Consider the following 12086-nt stretch of genomic DNA (forward strand, 5'->3'; position numbering starts at 1 on the left):
GGATTCCCTTTCACCTGGGGCAGCCTTTTGACTTTGTGCATGACATGAAAAAAAAAAAAAAACACTTCCATACCTGGCTGAGAGACCATCATGGCCACCTTGGATCCACACCATGCTATAGCCCTTCCACCTTTTGGATTATTCACTTCCAAGGGGAATATCTCAAGAGAGCTGCTTGTTTTCCTCTGACCTGCGCCATCCTACCTGTTAGCAGCACTCAACATGCTTAGAGGAGCTACTGTGTCTCCTCTTTGTCCTGGCAACTAGAGCCAGTGCCAGCATCTTGGCCACAGGGGACTTGGACTGGTCACCCAGGTTCACTCAGGCTACCTTCTTCTCTGGGGCTCTCACCAACGAGACAGCCAGGCAGAAGTGAGTGAAACCAGGCAGACAGGTGTAAAGATGCTCTGGTGTGTGGGACACATGCTGGAAGGCCACTACGGAGGAGGGGACAACGGTGTCCACCATGTCTACCGAGCTACGTGTCAAGTGCAACTTAAATTAAAATCGACTTAAATTTTCCACACCTGGCCCTTCACCAAGAGGACCCAGACTGGGAGCATCCCTCTTCTCATGGGAAACACTAAGCCCCAGAGGTATGGGGTGAGGAACAGAATTGGGGTGTGTGTATGTATGAAACAATAGTATATCAGGTAGGGCACTTGCCTCGCATGCGGCTGAACTTGAGCCAAAATTGTGGTTCGATCCCATAGGGTCTCTGCACTCCTGAGAGTCAAACTTGAGCATTGCCGGGCATGTACCCCCCCCCAAAAAAAAAAACCCAATAAATTTGGCAGAGGGGAGGAGAGTGACACATGAGAGAGAAAGGAGAGGAGAGAGAAGTAGAGAGAGGAAAGGAAGAGAGAGGGACAGGGAAGGAAGAGGAGGAAAGGAGGGAGAGAGGTGAGGGAGAGAGAGAAAAGAGAGAGAGAGAGAAAGAGAGAGAAGAGGGAAAGAGGAGAAAGGAGAGCTGAGGCTTCAGCCCAGAATCAATGCAACTGGGTCCCCAGGCCTATCTGTATTGAGGACACAGGTGTGAGACAAAAGTCCCCACCAGGACCACCCACACACCCATTTCCAAGGATGACAGAATTTCCAGATGGTGCCCCAGACCCACCTACCCAGTGGGTTCCTCTCTCCAGTCCCGGAGGGGGTGGCCCCTTCTTTGTGTCCCTTCTGCGGTGGCCCTCCTCCCTCCATCTGGATCTGTTCCTCCTACACAACAACAAAGCCTCAGTCAGGCCCACCACACACTACCTGCCCCCTCCAGGAGACAGGGCTGGGCGGTTTTCTGGGTCCCTGTGAGGGTACAGCACTTCATGACCACACAAGCCTCCTGTCCCTTCTGCAGCCAAGTCCCCCACTCCTGGGGATCCCCCATAGCACCCAGTGCAGGATGTACAGGACATGTGGGGTTCTGTCTCTGATCCCCAGAGTTTGATGGACTGGCTCCATGACTAAGATTTGGCCACTCAGAGCATCTACTTGTTATGGGGTTCATGGGAGAAGCTGTTTCCAGGTGGGTCCATGAGGTTATATTCTGGGGTTCCCAGGGGATCCTTAGCTGAGGGGGAAGCCATCTCTTGGACATAGAGCTCTGAGGGGCCAGCAACCCAAGGGCTGGTTCCAGGAGAGAGCTTGGCCTGCCAGTGAAGTAGAACTCCACATTTGGGATTCACAGTAAATACCTGGATCCTGCTGAGCCTGAAGTTGGTTCTGTACAGACTGTCTGTGAAGCCTAATTCTCTTTTCACTCCAGGCAGTCCAAGGTAGGCTTTCTGACATTTAGCCATGAGAAATGACTGGTGAAAAGAAAGAAGGAGCAAAAAGGGAGTCTAGGGACGGTAGAGCATTTGTCTTGCATGCGCTAACCTAGGACGGACTGCGGTTCGATCCCTTGGTGTCCCATAGGGTCTCACAAGCCAGGAGTGATTTCTGAGCGCATAGCCAGGAGTAATCCCTGAGTGTCACTGGGTGTGGTCCCTCTTCCCCCAAAAAAAACAACAAAACAAAACAAAGGGAGTCTAGCCTTATAGCAGAGCATGTATGAGGCCCAGGATTTGATCTTAGCAGTCTACCCCACTCCCCCACCCCCATATCACCACAGCAACGGCCACAGTAACAACCACTACAAGAGAACACAGGAGAGAATGCCAATGAGTGTAGGTTGGAACAGCATAATCTATGCGGTCTCCAAGCACCAGGAAGGTGATTTGTTTTAGAGCAGGGGTCCTCAAACTTTTTTAAACAGGAGGCCAGCTCATTGTCCCTCAGACCATTGGAGGGCTGGACTATAGTTAAAAACAAACAAACAAACAAGCAAACAGAGGGGCCAGAGCAATAGTTCAGCGCATAAGGTGTTTTGTTTTGCACACGGCCAACCCAGGACTGACCTGGGTTCAATATCCAGCATCCCATATGGTCTCCTGAGCTTTTTCTTCTTTTTTTTTTCTTTTTGGGTTTTTTTGGGCCACACCCAGTGATGCTCAGGGGTTACTCCTGGCTATGAGCTCAGAAATCGCTCCTGGCTTGGGGGACCACATGGGATGCCGGGGGATCAAACCATGGTCCGTCCTAGGCTAGTGCTTGCAAGGCAGATGCCTTACCTCTAGCGTCACCGCTCTGGCTCCCAGAAGAAATTTCTGAGTGTAGAGTCAGGAGTAACCCCTGAGCACAGCTGGGTATGGCCCCCAAACAAAAACAAATAAAAAAATCAACTATGAACATTAGTGGCCTATGCACCATAGATTGAGGATCCCTGCCCAACACTGAGAGGAAGAGTCAAAAGATAGAGAGAAGAAGGGGAGTCAGAGAGTATGGTACAGTCCCTCACACACTAAGGCCTGGGGACTAGTCAGCCACATGTGGCCCATGGGCCATAGTTTGAGGACCCCTTTATTAGAGTGTTGGGGCCAGAGCAATAGTACAGTGGTGTGTGGGGAGGGTTCTTGCCTTGCATGTACCTGACCCGGTTTCAATCCCCTGCATCCCATATGATCCCCTGAACCCCAGGAGTAACACTAAACATAGCTGGGTGTGGCCCAAAAGCCCCCCAGAAAATGTGAAAATGGAAGTGGCTGCATCTCTCCTAGATGAGATGGCATGAGGCTAGCTAGTATGGGAAGCAGAGCTGAAGCCCATGAGGCCCGAATGGAATGGGCAGATATCCTCAGGCCTGAGAAAGATGGGTTCCCCGCTCCCCCCTCACCCCACTCTAGGTGGTCTGAGAACCTTCCCAACCCTGGTCCCCTGTTGGATCATGGACTTCCACTGAGCTGGGTTTGCAGACTTTTTTGCAGGGCCCTGGATCCTGCCAAGCCTGAAGCTGCCATGCCTATACTGTCACTGGTGTCCAACTCTAGACCATTCCAGTTGGTGCCCTCTGACTTGTCCATTGTAGAATTAAATAATTAACGATGGGGACTTCTGTGCCTTCTCTGAGCACCCACCTCTTCTCACAGGACTTGGCTGACAGATGGGGCATAGACAGTGAGGTACAGTGAGTCTGTCTGCTCTCCAGTTGCTTTAGGAAGGGGAAGGAAAGCACTCCAGGGAAGCCTTTTATGAGTCAGAGCCAGAAAGCCAAGAAGCAATTATAAACAACTTTCTTTTTTTCTTTTTTTTTGGCTTTTGGGTCACACTGGCAGCACTCAGGGGTTACTCCTGGCTCTATGCTCAGAAATCACTCCTGGCAGGCTTGGAGGACCATATGGGATGCCAGAATTAGAACCACCATCCTTCTGCATGCAAAGCAAATGCCTTGTCTCTGTGCTATCTCTCCAGCCCCTATAAACAACTTTCAAGCATTTCCAGCACCTCAAAGAATCCTCTTGATCAGAAACCCCACAAGGAAACCTCTGTTACCAAACACAAAAGTAAAATTTGGTTTTTGGTCTTTTGTTGTCTGGGTACACAAATCTGTTTTGGGGGCCCCAGAGATAGTACAACAAATAAGGACATGGCTGTACTTATATCTAATTTTACCCAAAATTTACCCTGGTTCCTTTGTATTTATTTGTTTACAACTTGGTTTTACCCCAAAACAGAGATTGTCTTACATGTAAACCTGGGTGGGACTGGTTCAGGATAGCCTGAGATATCTGTCCTTACTCTGTCCTTATTGCCCCACCTGGGGGTGGTTTCTGTACTAAATAAAAACCATAAATCTGGCAGGCAGCTCGCTCTCTATACAAGGTAGACAATTGCCAGACTACATGTGTTTCTTCCTCAGCCTGGTCTGGATTATTTCATGCATGACCCTATTTTAGAGTCATTCATTCACCTGGGGTTGAAGATACAGTGCGTGGGGTGATTTTACACTTGACTTGCAGTGGCTAACCTGAATTCTATTCCCAGAATCCTGAGCACAGCTAGGAGTGATCCCTGAGCACTGAGATAGAAATAAGCCCCAAACACAGCTAGGTGTGACCCAAAACTAAAAATCCACTTTGGAATTTTTTTTTCCAGTTAGCCAAAGCAGATACTAAATTGAGAAGATGCCCAAGATTTTGGGAAAGTTGTTCTAACATCAACTTCCAAGCAGTGGGACATGACCGGATTTCCTGTCTGCTCTCTCAGCCAGGGCCCATGGAAACTCCCTCTGCAGCTCTACACACAAATAATGCCAGGTACTTTAAAGCCATTTCAAAGAATCCAGATGATAAGAAGAGAAAGGGGAGAATGGAAGTGGGCTATGGAGACAAAATTCACATACATAGAGAAGTCAGGACTGGGTTTAGAAACCCCCAGTTCAGGGTTAGTCCTGGCAGGCTTGGGGACCATGTGGGATGCTAGGAATCAAATCACCATCCATCCTGGATTGGCTTCATGCAAGGCAAGCACCCTACTGCTGTGCTACCTCTCTGGTCCCTGTGCTATCTCTCTGATCCCATGGAACTGGGGGTTTCTAAACCCAGTCCTGACTTCTCTATGTATGTGAATGTTGTCTCCATAGCCCACTTCCATTCTCCCCTTTCTCTTCTTATCATCTGGATTCTTTGAAATGGCTTTAAAGTACCTGGCATTACTTGTGTATGGAGCTGCAGAGGGAGTTTCCATGGGCCCTGGCTAAGAAAGCAGACAGGAAATCCGGTCATGTCCCACTGCTTGGAAGTTGATGTTAGACCAACTTTCCCAAAAAACAAACAAACAAACAAACAAAAAATAAAGAAACCCTCCAGTACTGGAGTGGTGGCACAGTGGTAGGGTGTTTGCCTTGTAAGTGTCTGACTTTGGATGGACCGTGGTTCAATCCCCTAGTATTCCATATGGTCCCCTAAGCCTGGAGCGATTTCTGAGCGCATATCCAGAAGCATAACCCCTGAGCGTCGCCAGATGTGACCCAAACCCCCCAAAGAAACCCCCAGTTTCATCTGGACTGTTCTATCTATGAACTCAGGAGAGAAAAGCCCTGGGCAGGGTCTCCAAGTTGCATTTCCTGTGAATTGGCCTCAGGATCAGGAGCAATAGTATAGCAAGTAAGGTCCTGACCTTGCATGCAGCTGACCCAGATTCAATTCCTGGCACCCTATATGTTTCCCCAAGCTCACCAGGAGTCATTCCTGAACTCAGAGCCAGGAGTAATCCCTGAACATTGCTGGGTGTAGTCCCACAAAAGAAAGCAAACATAAGGGCCGGAGAGGTGGCGCTAGAGGTAAGGTGTCTGCCTTGCAAGTGCTAGCCAAGGAAGGACCGTGGTTCGATCCCCCGGTGTCCCATATGGTCCCCCCAAGCCAGGGGCAATTTCTGAGCGCTTAGTCAGGAGTAACCCCTGAGCATCAAATGGATGTGCCCCCCCCAAAAAAAGAAAGCAAACATCCTCAGCACTGACCCAGTGACTGTGCTGAGAAATGCTCACTGGGCCAGAGCAAAGGGGTATTTAGGAGGCCATGTCTGATCTCTGGCACTGCGTGTTCCTCTGAGCAACACCAGGAATCAATCTTGAGCACTGAGCTGGGCATAGCCCCTGAGCACCATTGAGTGTGGGCCAAACTGCAAACCAACCAAAAAACTCAACAATAGTTAGCTAGAGAGATAGTCTAGTAGGAATGGTGCTTGCTATGAACACAGCCAATCAGGGGTTCAATTCCCAGCATTTCATATGATTCTCTGAGCCTTGCCAAGAGTGATTCCTGGGCCCGGAGAGATAGCACAGCGGCGTTTGCCTTGCAAGCAGCCGATCCAGGACCAAAGGTGGTTGGTTCGAATCCTGGTGTCCCATATCGTCCCCCGTGCCTGCCAGGAGCTATTTCTGAGCAGACAGCCAGGAGTAACCCCTGAGCACCGCCAGGTGTGGCCCAAAAACCAAAAAAAAAAAAAAAAAAAAAAAAAAAAAAAAAAAAAAAAGAGTGATTCCTGAGTTTAGCACCCTTGAACATCACCAGCTGTGATAAAAACAACTAAGGGGGCTGGAGCAGTGGCACTACTGGCAAGGCATCTGCCTTGCAAACACTAACTTAGGACAGACTGTGGTTCAATTCCCCAGCATCCCATGTGGTCCCCCAAGCCAGGAGCAATTTATAAGCACATAGCCAGGTGTAACCCCTGAGCATCACCATATCTGGCCCAAAAACCAAACCAAAACAAACAACAACAACAACAACAGCAACAACTAAGAGATGCTTCAAACCACTGTAATGTATGCATTGTATATCAGAGCCCCAGATTTGATCCCTAGCACCACTAGAAGCAGCCTATGAACCAACAAAGCAGCAAACATGAACTCAGAGGAGCTGGGGAAGGAGCTCAGGGCTTGTGCTCTGTGAAGGGTCAAGAGTACAGTCCCGAGGCTGGAGAGATAGCACGGAGATAAGGCATTTGCCTTACATGCAGAAGGACGGTGGTTTGAAACCTGGCATCCCATATGTTCCCCCAAGCCTGCCAGGAACGATTTCTGAGTGCAGAGCCAGGAATAACCCTTGAGCGCTGCTGGGTGTGACCCAAACACCAAAAACCAAAAAAAGAATACAGTCCCTTATACTTGATCCATGACCCTGGGGATAGCCTCTGAGAGTCCCCAGTACCATTGCGGCACACAGAGCTGCAAAGTCAAGGAGGGGTCTCATATCGAGGGGTCTGTCTGGTTGGCTAAGTCTTTGTGACAGTGACCCTGGGGCACTCCAGCACTGTTTGGGAGGCCCTTCCCGGCAACCAAACCCAAGCTAGGCCCTGGTGAAAGGTGCAATCACAGCTGGCATCACAACAGAAAAGGCAAGGCTGAGGGAAACACTAGGGCAGGGTGGCGAACACGTGGCTCTTTGCCTCTTATCATTATTTTGTATACTGTGGCTCTTTGCCAAGTTTGGATTTTGCTATGCTGCTTCTGAGGAGGGACCTCTGAGGAGAGATCTCTGAGCGCGTATTCCCGTCTCCCATCCCCCGGAAACAACTGCACGGGCCAGCGAGCGGGGGGGGGGGGGGGGGGACGGACCCGTGTGTCACATGTGGGGTCACATCTTGCCGTTAGTTCTTAGTGTGGAGGACGCAGCACACCCTCACCATCACTGCAGGATTTTGATCCTCACTCAAAATGGCAACATGCAATATGTGTTTCATAGATTATTGTTAAAATTAGATGCTTTTGTGTGAGTGTTGGTCTGTTTTGGCAGGTCACTGCGTGGTGTGGCTCTCTGACTCTCACAGTTTAAAATTTTGGCTCTTTGTATTGAACTTGTTCGCCACCTCTGCACTAGGGAAACTGAGTTCTCACCCACTCCTACCTCCAGAGACACCAGAAAAAAGAGGGACAGAAAAGTTTCAGCCATCAGGCCCTAGAGACAGAGAACCTGGCTGCAAGCTCTGAGCCAGGGAACAGTGGGCAGTGTGGAGGGAATGCAGTGCCAGGCCCAGCAACAGGATGTAGGGCTTCTGAGAGTGTTTGAGGGAGATGGTGGAGCTGGGAGTGCTCAGCTGAGCACTTCCTGGTGGAGATCTGACTTTGCAGTAAGTCTTGTAGTCATAGTCATCCTCTTCCTCCTCCTCCTCCTTCTCCTCTCACTACATTGCATTTTGTCCCTGCCCTGACACATCTGCAGGACACCTGGGAACATTCCACAATGTGGCCACTTAAGTGGTATGTGGAGGTCTGGTCTGGGGGTGTGGGCCTTTTCCCCCTCTTCTCCTACATCTGAGCTTCAGGAGAATGGGTCCAGCCCCAATACACAGGGAGATTTGAGCTCCTGGCACTAGCGATGCAAAAGCAGAGGGAGGAGATGCTGTGACCTGGGTCAGTCAGGCATCCTGCAGATATTTCTGGGGTGTGCAATTCCTGGAAGACAGACACACCAGCAAGTCAGCCCCGGGGTTCTCTCTGACTAGGTGGGGATCCTGTCTTGTGTATCTGTGGTTTCTCACAGGCCAACTGCAGGCAAATCCCTTTGACCTCAGTGAGCTGCAAGTTTCCTTTGGGCTTCCAGGGCCCAGTAGTGGGCCTGGCACACAGCAGACACTCAGAAAGTACCCTCAGTTGTTCAGTATCCTGAGCCCCTTCTCTCCTTCAGGAGGGAGAGCTCGGTGGATCTATCAGGAAACAGGCTTCGGATTTTTTGTTTGTTTTGTTTGTTTGTTTTTTTTGTCTTTGGGCCACACCCAGCAGCGCTCAGGGGTAACTCCTGTTTCTGCGCTCAGAAGTCACTACTGGCAGACTTGGGGGACTGTATGGGATGCTGGAAATCGAACCGGGTCCGTCCAGAGTTGACCGTGTGCAAGGCAAACATCCTACCGCTGTGCTGTCGCTCTGGCCATAAAGTGATATGCATGAAACCCTTTTAGAAACAGTGGTTTGGGGTGCATTACTCAGGGTTCTTCTCTACAGTCTGTAAAACGAGAGGAAGCTCCCCCAGCCTTGGTATAGCTTTTATACCAACACAGTGGCTGGAAACCCACCATTTCTCCCCAACAAAGCAATCCCTGAGTCCGCAGGCACCTCAGAGTCAAGCTGAAATGCATTCACACACTTCACTTTCTGGACAAAGACAAGTCAGACCCCTTACTGCAGCCCTTGGGAAGATTCCAAGGCTGTTCGTGGGCCTCCGGCCAAGGGGATGTGCTTGTGGCTGACCAGCTATGCAAACAGGAAGTAGCTTTCCAAACATCAGGAGCAGCAGGGTACTGGCCCTGAGAGTGGTCCTCCAGAGACTCCCTACTGCCAAGGCGCCTGTCCACCTCCCACTGGGCCGGCTTCAAAGTGACTCTCTGGCATCTTCCAACCATCTGGGCTGATCACAAGTTGCCTCTGAGGCTGAAGGCCTGAATCCTCGGACTCCGCCTCTCTCTGCCCCTTCTCCTTCCTTCAAGCTCTCAGTCACAACTGTAGCCAGGATTATGATATTTTTTCAAGTGCAGATTTGCTCCGGACACCTCCTTGGTTAAAATTGTTCCATGGCTTTCTTTACTTGCGGCCCTGGAAAACTTAAATCCTTGTCCAGTCCATTTTGCCACCTTCAGCTTGAGCATGGTCCTTGGCACCCCTAGACTGGCACCCCCTAGAGGCCCTTTGATTCTTCCCAAGCCTGTCTCCACACAAAGGTGGCTGCTCAGAGCAGGGATTTCTGGATGTCTTGCTCCTGGCTGCATCTCTGGGGGTTAGGAATATGAGGTGCCAGGAAGGGTGGGGTGAAGGTAGGCACATGGCCTGGCATGTTGACTCCTGATTTGATTTAGGAGAGATGGAGCTTTTGATGAAGTACTACATCTAAACTTGTGTTTCACCAAAAAGGAAACAGGCATTGGGAGAGGCAGTGACTTGCCCAAGGTCATACATTGTTGCAGGTCAGCCCCTGAAGAGGTTGACTGATGGAGGGATGGAGAATGAGGCCCTTTTCTTCCAGCTCGGAGCACGCGTCTGCCACCCTGTCTAGCCCACGGTTCTGAGGTGAAATGGCGGGTAAACAGCTCGCAGACAATCAGGCTCGTGGAAATATTTGCTTTATTCGGATGGACAAAACTGAAGTCCAAAGACTCAGATTCAGTTCCAGCCAGCAAAAAGCCCTTGCCTTCCACAGACCCTTGCTCTTATAGTCCAGAGTCAGGTCCCACCCCATGGTGGGATCAGATACCAACCAATGGTGGAAGCAGAATCAGGTCCTACCCTAGGGTGGGGGCAGAATGCCAGGTCACACCCTAGGGTAGGGCACAATCACCTAATCAGATTAGGGTGAGCAACATAGTAATCCCCCAAAATATTTACATACACAACAATACATCTGTTAGCACTGGGTTTGAACTTGGTCCCACGCTCAGCTTCCTTCCCTGGGCAAAGCCAGCCAAGAGGCTGTTGTTTTTCCTCCCCTGGAGAAGGGGGACATGATAGTTTAGCAGGGAGCTAAGTCATACATAACCAGAGCTTACTTGATTCAGGGATGAAAGGATAGTACAGAGAGTAGGCTGCTTGCCATGCATGAAGCCACATACATACGCCAGAATAATACAGAGGGTAGGGTGCTTGCCTTGCACCTGACTGACTGGGTTCTATTCCTGGCACACCATATGGTCCCCTAGTACCTCCAGGAGTAATTCCTGAATGTAGAAGTAGGATTAACCCCTAAAAAGCCAAGACCTCAGCTTAGTTCTATGCACACCCCTATGAAATGATGGGTAATCATTAACTGATCATTATCACCTGTGCATCGAACAAACCAGAGAACAAATAAAGCTCAAATACCAATTTGCAGGGGTCGAGGGGTGCATGGAGAGAGGGATGGGCTAATGAGGAATAGGCAAGCCACTGAACAGAGGGAAGCAACCTTGAAGCGGGACTCAAAAATGAGGCACAAGGGGAGACACAAGGTGGTGGGACCCAGGGACCCCGTAGTCACAACTCACCTGTAGAGCCGAAGCTCACCCTCCAGCTGTCGCCCCCAGCGCTGCAATTCGGGGACCTGTCGCGCCAGGGCCTCGAGCTCACGTACCCGGCGTAACCCCAACAACACAGCCTGCCGGGCCTCCTCGGCGCGTCGCCGAACCTCGGTCTGGCCCTGGCGCAGCCTCCCGGCCTGGGCCTCGGCTTGGGCTAGGGCACCCCGCGCTTCTCGCAGCTCCAGAGCCGCAGCCTGGGGTTCGTCGTGCCCTGCCTCTTGTGTGCCCGCCTGGCTCTTCCAGAGGCCTACCTGGGGGACAAGGGACAGAGAAAGGCCAGGTGAGAAAAAAGCATCAAGGTGGACAGGGCGTGACAGCGCAATCCCAGAAGCAAGCTTGCAAGGCCATGGCACATGAGACAGAGGGGTATGGGCAGGCACGTTTGAACTCGAATTCTTTTATTGATTAATTGATTGATTGGTTTGGGGGCCACACCCGGCGGTGCTCAGGGAGGTCACTCCTGGCTCTGCACTCAGAAATCTCCCCTGGCAGGCTTTGGGGACCATATGTAATGCCGAAAATCGTACCAGGTCCCTCCCGAGTCGGCCACATGCAAGGCAAATAAATGTCCTACCACTGTGTATCTCTCCGGCCCCTGAACTTGAATTCTTGCAGTATGTATTGGAACGTGGCAGGAGCTCCCCTTGTCCCCCTTGGTAAGGACAGAGGGGAACTAGGAAGGACACAAAGTCCCATATGGTGCTTTGTCAATGATTTGGAGTTCTTTCAGGCCCAGACTTCTTCCCTCATCTCGGCTTCCTCGACTGTCTGACTATCAATAAGGAGGTTTAGTTTTGCTACTTGGGTAACTTAAGCCTGGCATACAGGAGTATGGAGTTACTGAAGAAGGAATATTCCAGCACCATTTCACTCTGTACCACCAGGGCGCTTTCCTACCCATCCTCTCCCTAGTCCCAGTAATCATGGCCAAGGGAAACAGAGCCTTGCAGATCTGTGTCCCAGCACCATACTCTCTACTCCCACCCCAGAGTGACTGTGTTTATTGTCTGCATGAGGGAAGCACCAGTCCTTCCGCCTCTGTGTCTCGGAGCAGCCCTGGCAGGCGCTGGATGGCCGGGTGGGTGGTGCATTTAGCATCTGGACACCAGACCTAGTTAGGATGGGATTGCCTGGCCATCAGCAGGGATGAATAAATAGGTTGCCTCCTCCAGAGGCAGAGGAAAGGCACAGCAAGGAAGACATTTATTTGCCTTGCTTGTACCTGACCAGGA

General features: G+C 50.8%; 1 protein-coding gene across 1 annotated transcript in view; it reads right to left on the bottom strand.

The window, feature by feature from the left end:
• Positions 1–12086, bottom strand: part of EFCC1 (EF-hand and coiled-coil domain containing 1) — a 35460-nt gene that overhangs the window by 21656 nt on the left and 1718 nt on the right. The window contains exon 2 of the mRNA XM_049766521.1: positions 10822–11105. Coding sequence (XP_049622478.1) covers positions 10822–11105 — 284 coding nt within the window. The remainder of the gene's footprint in view (positions 1–10821; positions 11106–12086) is intronic.

The sequence above is a fragment of the Suncus etruscus genome, chromosome 20 (genome assembly GCF_024139225.1).
Source record: "Suncus etruscus isolate mSunEtr1 chromosome 20, mSunEtr1.pri.cur, whole genome shotgun sequence".
In the NCBI taxonomy this organism is placed as follows: Eukaryota; Metazoa; Chordata; class Mammalia; order Eulipotyphla; family Soricidae; genus Suncus; species Suncus etruscus.